The sequence below is a fragment of the Halictus rubicundus genome, chromosome 12 (assembly GCF_050948215.1).
Source record: "Halictus rubicundus isolate RS-2024b chromosome 12, iyHalRubi1_principal, whole genome shotgun sequence".
Taxonomy (NCBI): domain Eukaryota; kingdom Metazoa; phylum Arthropoda; class Insecta; order Hymenoptera; family Halictidae; genus Halictus; species Halictus rubicundus.
Genome location: NC_135160.1, coordinates 13,070,829 through 13,086,542, shown reverse-complemented (window position 1 = coordinate 13,086,542; position 15,714 = coordinate 13,070,829). Strand labels below are relative to the sequence as shown.

The window sequence follows — 15,714 nt, the reverse complement described above, 5'->3', positions numbered from 1 at the left end:
GATCACTAAACATTTAAATATTATACGTGGAAATCGGATCAGTTTCGTACGAATAAAATGAAAATATTCCAAGATGGAAGAAAAATTTAGTTTTAGAATAAAACTAGCACCGAGTGCAAAGGGTTAAAATCTCTTTTGAAAGACTCCAAGTTTTGGAGGGAACCTAAAAAGGGCAATAATTCTTATTCCACGGTCCGGCATTTCCAAATTCAGGTATAAATTCCAGCACAGTGAACTGGCCGCAAGAATTCGAGTGCGACAGGAGCGAGTGGATCAAAAACAACAAGTATGCGAGCGCACTCTCGTTCCCGAGCTCTCAAATTACTGAAACGCAGCGAAACCATAGAACGCTGACCGACGGTCAAACGCGTGGCAGTTGAAAGAAAAGTTGCGACCGCAAAGGGTCAAAGACGAGCAGCATCTTCTCTCGTCAACGACAGGTCCGTCGACCTCTCTCTCTCTCTCTCTCTTTCCCGATCGCGTCGACATAGTTCGCGGAAGAAACTCGGCGCGTCGGCGGATACCATAAGCAAACGCGAAACACGATGGGAACCGGTAGGACGATGTCCGGAGCGGGAAAAGCGTGGGATGCGGCACGCGAAGGTCGCACGGCCCGAAAATCCATAACCACCCCCCTCCCGTTACGTTTACAATAGCAAGTGTTGCGCTTGCGCTCGCTAGACCTCGGTATCAAGGAAACCCCGGCTAATGCTCCGTTCCGATACATTTTCCAACGATTACAGTGCTCCCTCGAACAACGGGGGAGAGGTTAGGGACAGTTTCGAACCGTCCCTTGCCACCCCTTCGCCAACTGTCCTCAAGAACTGTCTCTGCGCGCGCGTGAAACTGCGGTCGTCTAGCATGATTTATCAATCGTCTATTTTTCTTTCAAGCTCGGCTGCTCGAGCATCTCTGAACTGATTCTTCGGGTCTGCTGGCAATTTGGAAGTAATTATGTACAGACTAATTGGTGGCTGCAGCTTTCTGCTCAATTGAAATCGATAAAAACAACTATGAAAAGAAAATTATTAGGTGGATCGAAATGTAATCAAAATTTCTTCGATGAGCTGATTCACAGTTAGTTTGTGTGGAGACACGGTCCCGCGGAAGTTTTGTTGTTACGTTCAAGCTTGGTTGTCAATTTTATTTTTCATCGTCTTCGTCGCACAGGAAAATTTGCTAATCACACAGGAAAAATAAGGGAGCTTGGTTTGGAACTTTTTTTTCGGATCGTCAGAGCATACATTAAGAGGTCGAAAGTTTACCAATGTTGGAGAAGTGGAAACGCACTCGGAAAAGTTTTTCAATGAAAAATCGAAGGGCTTTTCTAAAAAGGGCATCGAACACTTGCCTTCACGCTGGCAAAAAGCGTTAGAAAATGATGGGAATTATTTTGTTGATTAGCATTTACGATTTCTTTCATAAATAAATGTTTACTTTCCGGCTCCCCTGATAATTACGACAAACAGAACCCAGATAGAAGCATCAGTCAGTTGAAAATAATGTACGCGTATTTTTGAACGTCGTTTTCAAATCTACTCATTCTTGTCATAAACGAATAAGAATTCCAGGACATATTCAAGCGGTTCTAAGTAAGCAAAGAAAATCGCACGGGAATGACCGTCTATGGCTCTCCGCGATAAGAGGGAGCTGCTTCCTGTCCCCTAGAACGAACAAGCCAGCAGATAAGCAAACTAATGGGAAACTAATGGGGGCAGTAATCGGCGCGAGTCACAGGTATGATCTCTCGCGGAGGGCAGCGTCGGAAAGCGATCTTCCCTAAACGACCGGATCGATCCGAGGAAACGAACGCGTTCGGGGCTGGTCGCATCGGCAAAATGAAAGGGTTCGAAGCACTCGGGGGATCAAGAGGCCACGGCACGGGGACGTTCCCCAGCAATATAAACAAAAAAGAGAGAAAAAGTCAAGGCGAAACAATATAATTAACGAGATCCTCGAAGCGCGGGAGCTACGAAATCGTATAATTGTGGCGAGGGCGAGGGGGATCGCGGGATCCAGGAAGGGGAAGATTCATCGGTGTGGAAGGGTGCTCCGGATCTCTGTGTTCGTCGTCACCCTTCGTCGAGCAGACGTATCGAGCGGAGAAGACTTCCGTTTTGTTTCTCGACTGGCAGGAATTACCCTGGATTCGCCGATGCACTAGGGCTCGACACGCGACACGGCCCTATGCAATATTACTTTTTACATCTGCTTATTTACGGTCACGTTCCACGGTTTTTATTCGGAGCCCGATCTTTGTCAAATTGCTCGGGCTGTTTCTTTGGCGGCAAAATGAAAGCCTCCGAGGTGGTTCGAACGAAGCTGCTAAGGGTTGCTTTTAAACTTCATCGCGTTTCGTTCTACTTATTCGATGCCACGGGTTTTAGGGCACCTTTTGTTGCTATTAACACTTTGCGAAGCAAAGCTATTTTAACCCCGCAAGCAAAAAATTGAGGTAGAATACTTTCATGATCTTTCTCACATCGTATACGTGAAATTAGACCGATTTTTCTATGCAACACATCAATTTTTAGCAGTTTATTGGATCCAGACAAATTTAATATTACAATAACTAGGCGCATTTTATGCATTTATGAGACGGTGAAGTTTGAAACAGTAAACGTATTAATTTAAGAGTATCAATACAGTCTCTTCTCGGTATATGTCGCGAATACCTGGTTGATAAAAGTCGCAGAACTATCCCCACTATCGCGGAGTATACCCTAATACGGGTCGGCTACGACCTTCAGCGTGGATCAAAGAATAGTATCTCCTAAACGATATATGTCGCTGGCATGACCCGTGTTGTTGACATACATCGAGAAAACACTGTACTGCTTTTATGATATGTCACAATCATTAAAGAAAGAAACAATTGTCTATTTAGCTCTTGTTTCTTGCAGATCATTCAGAACATTTTTATTTTGCATAAAGATCCGTCAATACCTAAACTTATTTTTTTTTGTCATTCACGTTCTTGATTTACAAGATTGTCGTTTCTTGCAGATCATTCAGAACATTTTTATTTTGCATAAAGATCCGTCAATACCTAAACTTATTTATTTTTTGTCATTCACGTTCTTGATTTACAAGATTGTCGTTTCTTGCAGATCATTCAGAACATTTTTATTTTGCCTAAAGATCCGTCAATACCTAATCTTATTTTTTTTTTTGTCATTCACGTTCTTGATTTACAAGATTGTCGTTTCTTGCAGATCATTCAGAACATTTTTATTTTCCATAAAGATCCGTCAATACCTAAACTTATTTTTTTTTTTGTCATTCACGTTCTTGATTTACAAGATTGTCGTTTCTTGCAGATCATTCAGAACATTTTTATTTTGCATAAAGATCCGTCAATACCTAATCTTATTTTTTTTTGTCATTCACGTTCTTGATTTACAAGATTGTCGTTTCTTGCAGATCATTCAGAACATTTTTATTTTCCATAAAGATCCGTTAATATTAATACTTTTTTTTTTTGTCATTCACGTTCTTGATTCACAAGATTGTCGTCTCTACTCCATAGCTTTTCTATCATCGACGCATAGTACGATGATGAAGCACCACATTTTCACCAAAAATCATACCTAAGAAATCGATGAAAGTGTTGTCGGTGCTCCGTCTCCACGAAACGGAGTAAATCGTGCACAATGGAGAGATTCTAGGTCAGAAGAAGCGTCTCGGTGTCGAAGTTGAAACAGCTCCGAAAGGGTTAAGACCAGTGCGCATTAGAACGTGGAAGCCGGAGTTGTTATCGCGAGTGTTCGATCGTCGGAGCGGGATTCAGATTGGGAGGAGAGTCGCTCCACAGGGATGCGAGAGTGTGGTTTCGTCGTTGCCCTTCGACAACGGGCGTCTCGGTGCATCCCCTAATTGAAAGCGTCGCGACGCGCCCCCGTTCTCGCGCCTCTCGCCGTTCTGGGACCGCTATCGAGCACTCGTTCATAATATTCGCGTATACGTGTCACCGCGCATCGCAAGCCAACCGGCAGACATCGAATCCTTCACGCCCCGTGCCGCGATCCTGTTTTCCGCGCGTTTCCGCGATCTAGTCGCGTCACTGACGCTTCCATTCTTTCTTTTTTTCTTTCTTTCTAAAGCGTCGGCTTTAAGTCGTCTTCAAGTCGATGGAAACGAACCGCTGGTCGATGCAATTAACCCTTTGAGAGGGCGTCCCTAGCGTTCGAGGCGGCAAGGCAGGTGCGCGAGTGCACTGCGCTTATGTTTTCTTCGTGAGACAGTCCGATCGTGTCCGATCACTTTTATTAGAGGCTCGGAATAGGATCTTTTTCATTAGAGAGTCTCTCACTGTGGAGCTAGTAGGCTCTTGCTGGTTTTCAGTATGAAAAGATATTACTATTTTATGCGCAACGTGGGATCCACTGCAGGAACAGACAATGAAACAGTGAAATAAGAACATTCGTGCTATCTAACACTTGGTTTACGGGGCACGTCGAAATGACGGATTCTAATATTTTTAATTTACGATTATTGAGATTGCGAAGATCCATCTACGTGGCATTACTCGACAAACTTATTTCCTTGGGTATATATTATTTAAATAATTGCTGGAAACTTGGATAGACACATTCTTCTTCTTTTTATAAAGTAATGTAAAATACTCGGTTTTAATGCTCCGTAAACCTAGTGTTCATGTTAAATCTACCAGATCTTGAAGACAGCTATGGAAAATATCAAATAGTCTATTATGGCAACAACATCATAACCAGATTTTATGCATTTACGACAAAAAGGTGTAGATCAAGTGCAAAACGGGAAGAAATAAAAATTGCTATCATTTTCAGCTCGCTACAATCACCTTAAAATGAAACGAATACTTATGTAGAAAACGAATACTTCTATATCTTGCAATTAATGCAATTTTTATTTTGCACGAAAATTAGCAGTCATAACCTTGTCTAATCTTGCTTTAATCCTTTCTGTCTGCACCAATAGTTTACTCATGTTATCGATATAGTGAAGAACAATCGTAGCATTTCTCAGCTGTTCCAGATAGGTTGGCAAAAGTATTATACACAGTACGCATGCGATTGAATTATACAATGTACAATGTTGTAACTAGTTCTGAAATGTAGTGGATGTACAAGTGACACGTGATTGCATTATACGAAGCCTGCAGCAAGTTCGGAAAGTGCATGTACAATCGGCATGCGATTGAATTATACGATGCCGCGGCAAGTTCTAAAACATAGAACGTGTCCTAGCGATTGAATTATGCGACATTGCAGCACGTTCTCTAATAAAAGTGTCCGACGTGGATCGCGAGAGATTAGAATTAAACGTGCACACGATTATGCGTGCTCGCGGGCACTGTACGTGTACAGGAGATATCAGCAATATTAAGAAACAATGTTACGAAGCAGAAGAAAAATACAATTCGCAGGTGAATCGTCACTGGACTGCGGATCTCCAAGCAGAATAAAAATTGTCATCAATTTTTATTGCCACCAAGCAGAAATTTCTCTCCTTCGACGGGTTCTAATATTTTTAATTTAAAATTATTAAGACTCTAAGGATGCATACACGAGAAATTATTTAGCAAATTTATTTCTTTGGATATATATATTATTTTTAAAATACTGCTAAAAATGTGGGTTGCGCGTTCTTGTTATTTTTATAAAGTAATGCAAAATAGTCACTTTCAGTGCTCCGTAAACCTAGCGTTAATAACCTCAGAAATACGATACATTCTTTCAATCGCATTCTTTGCGCCTACCAATTTTTGCCATAAATTCTGCCCAATCGTCGCGCAATTTCCACGGGTAAATGAGTCTAAATAAAGTTCTCCGGACGGGATCCCGTCCGCAAAGGGTTGACACGCGGTTCGGTGCACGCGTGCACGCAGCAGAGATGTTTGTGCAATTGCACCGGTTCGCGAAAAGAAGCGCACCCTCTCGCGAGGCCGAGAGAGCTATCCGGTTCGCAATAATTGTTTAGATTGGCGCGCGTCAAGGATTCCCTTGTTATTTCCGAGTGCGCACGCAAACACAGCTGCGCCCGTCTCTCTGCACGCGCTCTTCCGTCTCGCGTGCCCGCTGCGCTCGACCCCGGGGGGAGTAGGCGAACAGCAGCCCCGAAGAGCAGTCCGAAAATTGACTGTTCGACAGGGATCGGTCTCATTCACTATGCGATTTCACCCTTTGCGATAATCATCTTCGCTGCGATTTCCTTCCTCTACGAAGACAGAATTAGGTACAGTGATTTATACGTGTCGCGAAGGCCTGGACGATAAACGTCGCGGAGTTATCCCCACCACCGCGGATGGAAAGTGGAAAGCGGAAAAATTGCCATAATAACTCGTAAACGAATTAACCAATATCGGTGGAATGTTCAGCATGGATATCATTTATTCGAGCGAATCAAATACATTCTTTAAATTTGCAATACAGGCTCAGATAAAAAAGCTGAAGAAATCAACTTTTACTATTTCTTTTGCGATTCCCACCAATTCGAATTTTTGTCAAAAATCTTTTACACCTCGTCTAATAAACCAATCCTTCTAGCTTCTTAATAAAATTCAAGTCATTTGATCTATTTTTTAAAAAGTTATGTTGCTTCGAATAGCGTAGACTCAGTTTTGCTCGTTACTGTATATCGAGAGTTCACTGTATACGGGAGTTGCACGTGCAAAATTTCGCATAAAGATCCGTAGTCCACTCATGTAATTGACCATGAACAGAACCGTTCACTGTTTTATTGATGAATCTGTTAAAACAGAATTTTTCAAGGTTCTTTCCATTGTTGATCGTAACTGAACTAACGCAGTGGACCTGTGCTAAACATCACCGAAACGTAGGATCACGAAACCGATCCTTGCAAGCCAGGAAAGTTTCGAAGCCGTGCGCGAAGCACAAAGTGCAACTGCATCGAAAATCACCGAGTTGTCTCTGTGTCCACACATTGTCCGTCGGTTCCGTTAGTTTTGGTGCAGCCGGCTGTGCAACGGTCCCGCAACCGTTCCGCGTAGTTAAACTTCGTCAATGATTTTGCCGAGTCTCGGTGGATCCACATTCGAAACGGATCGATCGGAAATAGGATCGACAGGAACGACCGGCGACTACGGGGATAAAACGATCGTTCGGGAGACGGATGGCTCGGTAAGCGAACGGATTAAAACGGCGCTGGGAAGGCACAGCCTGGAATATAAGAACGAACGGACGGCGGAAGGAAGCTGCAGTTAATTTCCTGTCTGCGAGGCGTCCTGCCCCGGGTACGCTCCGGGGGGGCAAAAGAAAAAAAAAAACGAAGTCGATCGCGAGGATAGATCACGGAATCACGATCAGGAAAAGGGATACCCGTTTGCGATTTCCGTGCCGCGAGTATCGGTTACGGAGGCGTATCGAGAGAACCCGTCTCGATTTTCCTCGCGATTCGAGAGCATAACGTTATGACGAGAATCGCGGATTCCCAACTTCCTCGCATAACTTCTGCGAAACTTCGAGAAGCGCGCAACACCGGGGAATACAAGACTTCTTGTCGGAGCTCTGTTATCGAAACTCGTCGGTTATCCGCATCGACTTGTGCATCGATATGCGAGGATTATCGAGGTGGCCGCGTGGAATCGAACGCGGGCAAGTGGATGATTGGAGAGGACAGAGTTTGATCAATTAACCTCGACCATCCCTTGCGTCGAATCGACGGATCTTAAGTTGTACAGTGAATTCCCGTTAGGAGTCCGTTGCTGGCTCTTAGACGAAATCCGAGGTTGTCGCATTTGAAACATACAGGAAACCTAAGAGCCATATCCGTCTACAAGTCACAAAAGCCTATGACTATTAAGCGGTAGTGACAAGAAGAGAAAATGTCTTTCTCCGATACAATGTTGCACGTACCGCCCCTCACCGCGGTGGTGTGGGTAGTTTCATTGACTCCAAATTGCAAGGTTGGCACTGACTCGTAATGAGAATTCACTGTGTTATTATTACACGGACAAATCGAATTATTGGGTCAAAGCGTAAGCTATATATGTACATGTTTATTTAAATGGGGCTTTATTATTGATCTTATACCGATGATTCCTCCACGTCGCACGTCATTTCCCATCTCTCAATATTAAATGTGTACACTGCGGATTTTATGCATTCATGACACAAAAGTGAGTAGTGCAATTTAGAGCAGTATACAGCCTAAAAAAATTAAATAGTAGCTTATAAACATCATTGAAGGAACTTCTCATTTTCCGCTATTGTTCCGGTCAATTTTGCATAAATATTCGCAATCTGTAAATATGTATAAAACAGTACCCATTCTACTCCTTGCACTTATAGAGTATATCTAGACTGCGGATCTGTGTGCAAAATAGAAATTCTTCGGATCAATTGCAAGAAGCAGACGGATGAATGAAATGCAAACAAATTTAATAATCTAGAAAATATTCTGAATAAAGATACAACAATTCTCAGTCGCTATTCGAGTGCCAAGACCGCGTTAGGTCGTACCGCGGACTTAGTCGTGACATACAATAAAAATCTTCCGAACTACAAATGCGGCAACCCGAGTATTTCGCCGAAGCGATTGATCTCCCGTCGCGTCGCAGTTTCCCAATTCCGAGTTAAGAATTCCGTGATCCGATTGTTTATCTTTCGAGCGTATTGATCCTTTACTATCCCGTCCACTCGATACCAAGGGGCAAATCGAGTTGTTTCGAAACGGGGGTTGATCCAGCGTGTTTCGGACGGTCAGAGGAGGCGCTCGAAGGGCAGCGAATCTCGGTTTTTCCGTAAGGTTGATTGATTTTCGCGACAACGCAGCGGGTCTTGGGGGCACAGGGGAGAAGCGACACGAGTAAAGGGTAGTTAAAAGACCGCGTGACTAGCGAGACGCGAATGGGAAGGTGGTGTTGTGCGCGCAGGGGTGAGTAGGGGCGGGTAGACGGGAGTAGAACAGAGCGGGGCAGAGGGGAGAGAGAGAGAGAAAGAGAGCCTCCAGCTCTCCAGGTTGGATAGAGCGAGAGAGGGAGAGAGAGAGAGAGAGAGAGGGAGAGAGAGAGCGAGCAGATTCGATGGCCGGAGCGAAGGGCGAATGTCGGTGGCAATAGCGAAGGTAGGTACGGAGGTGAAAGTAGCAACGATAACGGTAGCGGAGGGACGAGCCGAAGGGTGAAGAAGGTGGGTCGAGCGTGAGAGGCAACGAGAGAACCAGAAGAGAGAAAGAGAGAGAGAGAGAGAGAGAGAGAGAACGAGGGTGGAGAGAGACGAAGCGGGGGTGGGAGAGCGCGCGGGGCGCACGCGTCACGGAGACGGGCCGAGCGAGAGGGCTCGAAACGGTGGATGACGTTGGTCGGCGGGGGTGGAGAACCAAGGGAAATCGCAACGGCGATCAATACTTCGCCACGCCTCGCGCCACCACCTACCCTGCCGGGGCAAAACTTGACTTTCCCGAGCATTTTGTCCGTCGGTCAACAATGCCGACCGTCTTCTTTCCGCTTTCGAGCTGTCGCGACGACGACGCGCCGGCTTCCGTCCGCGGACTGACCGCCGACGCCGCCGACGCCGCCGTCGCCGTCGCGTCCCCGCTTTCCGGAAACCGTGGAGAGATGAGTACATCGTCGATTCACCGAACCTCGATTCCGAAACCTGGCATCGGAATCCCCGGCGATCGTCTCCGTCGCGAGGAAAATGGAATTCCGTCTGGACGGACGCGATAAAGCGTCGGGAAGAGCAGCTAGGTGCGCGTGACCCCGTTCCGCGGGGTCACGATACGGGAAAACGCGAAAACACGAGATGGCAGCACGGTACGATCAAAGGAACGGGTTCCGGGTGTCTTTCGCGCTTTTCGCAGCACCGATAAGCGGCCTTAAAAGGCCTTGACTTTGTTCGATGGACCCGGGGACCGGCCTCTGGTTCACGATTCAAAGAAAACGGACCTCCTTTCTCCGTAGACAGACTCTACCCTCGCGGATTCCCTTGGCCAATTTACAGGTTTCAGAGTAATAACCAACGGGAGGCGACAATGATTAGACTGCGGGTCTGCGAAATAAAAATTGCACGAGTTACTTGGAAGAAATTAAATACAAACGCGTATTCCTTCTCTTACTAATTCTTTCCTCTGTCGCAAAACCAGAACACAGAAGCATTCTTAAATTCACGGGGACGTTCTCACAGGTTTATATTCATTCCACGTGTGTTTCTCATAAACACGAGCAATGGAGTGAACAAGGTCGCGAAGAGGTTCTCCGAAAGCGTGGTCACAGCCTCGTCGATCGAAACGGGAAGCGTCATTTGGACGTCGCCGAGCAGATAATTAATACTTTCAATGAAACACCGGTGATGGCCGAGCGATGGGAACCCGGCGAACGTTCGCATCAACCGTCGCTCGATTCGGAGCGAGGAAAACGTAGGATCTCGCGGATGGATCGCGATCGATGGGGCTGTGCTCGTTAGCGGTTTTCCTCTCGGAGCTGAAGAGCGCGAGTCCGGGGCTCGTGGCGTTCGATCCGGCGAAGACACGTGCACGAGCGAAATTTTTCCTCGCCACGCCCAGTCGTCACGCGCGTCGAAATCGACACGCGAGCAGGGATTTCGCGGCAGCGCACGATAAATCGACGTTGCTCGAAACACGGGAGAAGGCAGACGGGGTTATCGGACGTCGCGAGAACGCAGGAGACCAGGAGGAACGCGGAATCGGAGAATACAAGAATGCCAGACGAGGAGAAGAAAAGAGTGAAAATGCTAGACGCAGATTCCGGTTAGGTGGACCGATCCGGCGGCGCGGAGCGGATAGGTTAACGACACGAGCGAGCGCACGGTTAAATGGAAGCGCCTCGGATATCGATCGCGTTCGCGTATCGGTGCCGGTCTCTCGCCCGTCCAAATAAAGGGAGTCGAACGCGGTTTTCCCGCAACGCTCCGCAACGGGAATGCGGCGAGAGAAGGAGACGATAGGGAGACGAAAGGTGGTCGCGAACAAGTGGCCGACGCGAAAGCGAAAATAACGCGTGTGCCAGTGGCACCCGGCCGGCGATGCGTTTTAAGGCAATGCACGGCTCGCTCGCACCGCGCCGCACCATAACAGGTTACGAATCTGTCGGTTTTCCGTCGACGAAATATGCCCGTCGCCCGAGAACCGGAAAGAGAACGAGACGAGACCGAATCGAACAGGGCGAGAGAGAGAGAGAGAGAGAGAGAGAGAGAGACCGGCCAAGCTTGTGTGCACTCTCTCTCTCTCTCTCTCTCTCTGTGTGTGCGTGCCAAACGGGACGAAACCAAGTAGAAAGAGGGAGATAGAGAACTGACGACGTCGGATCGGAGGTTAACCTGTCAGTTGGCGGATCGATGATCCGAGAGACCGTTGGTTCGCGGCGGCGGCGGTGGCGGTGACGGCGATGGCTGGATTCACGGACAGTTAGACAGAAAGAGACATATATATGTATATATATAGAGAGAGAGAGAGAAAGAGAGAAAAAAGACGGACATTATATAATTTGGAGTACTCACCTGGGATGGTGGATGGATGCGTGGCAGGCCACGGACGGTAGCGTTAGTCGGCGACCTCGAAACGTCGGGTTCACTCGGTTCACCGTCCGCCGCACCAAAAACGAAACCTCAGAATTTATCACGAAAACATGATCGTCGAACTGTGATGGAACGGGCGAGGATAGAGCCCACTGTCGAAGCACCAACACTCGATGACGTCATTCCACCAGCGGCAACATGGAGCCCGAAACGCGATAGGACGCGGGCTCGAGAGGTTCGAGTCGAGTCGGGTCGGCTTCTCCGTTCGTACACGACAGCTGTCCCCCGAGCTAACCTCAAATCGGCGCACGGCTGGCCTGCGCTGCTTGACTCTCGCTCGGTCGTCTGTCTGTCTGTCTCTACCGTACGGTCTATCTCTCTCTTTCTCTCGCGCACGCACTCACACGCACGCCACACACATACACGCACACAGACAGAGAGACACACACACTCTCTCCCTCTCTTTCTCTCTCTCTCTCTCTCTCTCTCTCTCGGTGTCTCTCGGTCTCGCTCGGCTGCTGCACTCGCGCTGGTCACCGCGCGAACCCTCTCTCGACCACGACTGACAACGAGCGACACCCGCCCGATGATATACCTCTCTCTTCTCTAGCTCTGTTCGGCTCTTGTTTTGCGGGGACTCGACTCGAATCCGCTCCTGTTTTTTCTCCACGTGATTTCCGAGGGAACGCTAACAGAGGGCGGTCGCGCGCGCGCGCCCCGCGACTGCGATTCCTTCACTGCGGGAATCCCGATATTCGAAATCGAAGCTGCGCGTCGCGGTCGGCGATGCCTCCTCCGCTTCCTACAGAGGACACCCGTCGAAGCCCCGAGTCCCGAGTCGACTCGGCTCGAGCCGCGCCGAACGTGCCCGAGATCGACCGAGCCCCGCGTCGACAACTCTCGACGCTGATCGGCGTGGCTCGGGTTTCGTCGCGTCTCGCCGCGACTCCTCGCGGAACCTCGCCGAACCAGGCACGCCGCCTCGATCGAAGCGCCATCTACGATCCCCTAACCTAGCTTTCCGCGCACTCAGTTCTGGCTCGATCGCGTTGTCTAAAAGCACGGCACCTGGCTCATCCTTCGAGGAATCGACCCGTTGCCAACCGACCGGGTGCACTCTCGATATACGACCGCGTCGATCTTTCGTATCGATTCGTCCGTCGAAAACGCAGGTACAAAACGATGTCTGTCTCCGTTTGATACGACGTATATAATAACTGGTAAACTACTCGGAACGTAAACAAAGACGAGAGGCCGACGAACCGCGGTGACACTCAATTTCCCTTCCTTGCTGTATGCGATTATTACACTGCAGATCTTTATGCAAAATTTGCATTGATTGCAGGGCACAGGAGCGAAATAAAAATTTCTTTAAATTATTTTAGTAAGCTGAAACCAATGCGCTGGTGCCCTTAACACGTTCCCGCCGGCATGTACCACCAGTGGTACATAGAGGGCTGTCCCATGGGACGGCATGTACCACCAGTGGTACAAATGAAGCAATCAATTTTATGTCTTTTTCCTTAATAAAAAGAGAGAAAAATTTGCGATTGAACTGAATCAAAACAATTCTTTAAATTTAAACGATTTGAACATACAAATATATATAGCCGTCAGATGCCGAGAACTACAAATAAGACCGCAGGCGGGAACGTGTTAAGTCTTTTTAATATGTCTACAGCTTTAAATTGGGCTTACCCATTTTTGTCATAAATGCATCAAATTCGCTGTCTAGTGATTATAGTAATCGAACAATACGTTTCTGTATAGTTGTGATCATCTGTCAAAATTCTCTGTCAAATCTGGTGCACTATTAAAACTTTACCTACAAGATCTCCGTTAATAAATTTCTAAATGGATATATCTAAAATTAGGGTAATAGTTGTCTTCCAGATAACAATCCCAAAGAAAATTATTAGTCTGTATGTGTGTTTATCTCGGGCTCGCGTGCATTATTTCCGGCAAGTAGAACCGGCGAGTCATGGTCAGACGCGTCAGCTGATTCCGTTCGGTAGCCCGCGCGTTCGACAAACTTTCAAATCGAACAGCGTAGCATAATGTTCACAATTTCTCACGAGAAATTTTAATTTTAAAAATTAAATTTGCTGTTAATATTCAATCGTAAAAATATGGTCCGATTAGGCAGCCGTTCATTTGTTTACCTCCAAATGCGAGGCGTTGCTATTGCGTACCGTCGAAATATTTCAAATATTCTGGCAATTGATTCATGGCGATATTATCTTTCAAGGTCATCCGAAAGTCATTGTACAGCAGGTCGTTGAATTTGTTTCGACGTCGCCTACAATATTATCAAGTTAAAAGTACCCAGTTCCATTAAAAGATATGACAGCGACCTTGATTTTTGGTTGAAAATGGTTTTTTTTTTATTTTAAAATATTGCAATTTCTTGTCGGTTAAATACTGATTAACTTTGGTAAGAAACATTTTTCTGCCCGACCATCCGAAGGGGCTGAAAAATCGTGGGGACTAATTCGCGCCGCACCCTGTACATTTGACCAGAATACATACCGAAATCTGGGAACATTAATTTCCATCATACGTAACCTTAGTCCTTGACCTTTTATCTACCGTACTCTGGGCTTCGTCTACGTTATTTCTTTGCAACAATGTACCATTATCATCGCTACAGTAGCTCGCTTGTTCTCGTAATGAAAGCCATGCGTTAGAGGTTGTTGCATATGAAACGTTCAGAACTTTTTTCCTAAATAAAGCCTATCGATCGCGGCAAACACTGTTCTAATTAACATATTCTGTCAACGAATTGCAAATTTCTTCATTTGCAAAGACCGTCGGATCCGACAACAAGCCAGATTTTGCATTGTGTGTGTTTCAGTAAACATGCCGTCGTCCCCGTACGTGTCGCGGATCAATCAGATCGACGCGGCCCAGCTGGACGGCGAGATCTACAAGGTGTTGCGGGACCAGGTGAAACGGATCACGGAGTACCGTCCGGTGGAGGGGATCGATCGGTGGCAACCGGAGATCGACGGTCTCCTCAAGTTCCTGGTGTGGAGGTTCTCGTTGTACCGCGGGAAGTCGACCTTTGGCCAGCAGCTGCTCAACCTGCATTACGAAAACATCGACCGCGCAAAGTCTGTCCTCTACTTGATTTTGACCGTGTTGCCGGCGTACGTTCGCGATAAGATTGACAACGGCAGGGACGATCGCTCGAGGCAGCTCGCTCTTCATTTCGATCGTATCGCGGACGCGGCGAAGCTGCTCGAGTTTATCAATCTGCTGGTGTTTCTGCACCGCGGCACCCAGCCCAGCGTAGTCGAGTACCTGTTGAGGATCTCGAGTCGCTCGACGACCACCCACAAGCCGAGGAACATCGGCTACTCGTACATGACCAGGGAGCTGCTCTGGCACGGTCTGATGGAGTTGTTCACCGTCGGTCTGCCCATGATCAACTTCCACTACTGGAAACACGCGGCCAAACGACTGTTAACCAGAAGTCGCAGCAACCCGATCAGAGCCCTGCCAACCATGACCGCGATCACGAAATGCGCCTACTGCAACGAGTCCCCGATCATGCCGATGCACTCAGGCTGCGAGCACATATTCTGCTACTACTGTCTGATGGCTCATTTCGCAGCCACCGATCAGTTTCTCTGCACCGAGTGCGGCTCCAGACTCCACGTCGAAAACGCGAGGATCTACGAGTCGTAGCGATTCGTGGATCCCGTCCACGATCTGTGATCATTGTAATCTTTATTTATTCGCGGCTAGGAATCGGTCTTGGTTTTACAATAGAGATAAGCAATCCACACACTCACCCGTTTCTTCTGTTCCTAGTTCATAGAGGTAATCAAGTAGACCCCCTCGAATGTCTCTGAAATGATTTATGATAACGGAAAATGTTTCAAACGAAAAAGATGGAGGGTATCGAGGGGGACATGTTTTCAATAGTTTTATTGTCGGTGGAGGCGTTGAGGACATACGAAGATCAACTTTATGGTTTTTAAATGAAATCATATGTTTTTGAATGCATCGATCGATGCGGTCATCCCCTGGATACATTGGAATTGAGTACTCTGTTCTATTAAAAGTTAATGTTTCTCGGTATGAAGAGATTAATAATTTTTTTCCAGGTAATGACGATCAATTAAGAAGATAATGTTGACCGTTCGTACGGCCTTTGTACGTTCGTTTCGTTGCGTGTGCATAGAGATACCATTCTTGTTTTATTAAAAAATAGCAATACAAAATCTTCTTT

The 15,714-nt window shown here is 46.9% G+C and overlaps 1 protein-coding gene across 1 annotated transcript; it reads left to right on the top strand.

Moving 5' to 3' along the window:
* The first annotated feature begins 12,491 nt into the window (after positions 1 to 12,491).
* On the top strand, positions 12,492 to 15,548 carry Pex2 (peroxisomal biogenesis factor 2). Its single transcript, XM_076798217.1, has 2 exons — positions 12,492 to 12,649; positions 14,332 to 15,548. Exon 2 carries the CDS (start codon positions 14,337 to 14,339, stop codon positions 15,165 to 15,167), a length of 831 nt encoding a protein of 276 aa, XP_076654332.1. The 5' UTR covers positions 12,492 to 12,649; positions 14,332 to 14,336; the 3' UTR covers positions 15,168 to 15,548.
* The last annotated feature ends 166 nt before the right edge of the window (positions 15,549 to 15,714 follow it).

Bases quoted from the DNA above. Each gene is read 5' to 3' on its own strand.
- Pex2 (XM_076798217.1), top strand. From the start codon at position 14,337: ATGCCGTCGTCCCCGTACGTGTCGCGGATCAATCAGATCGACGCGGCC.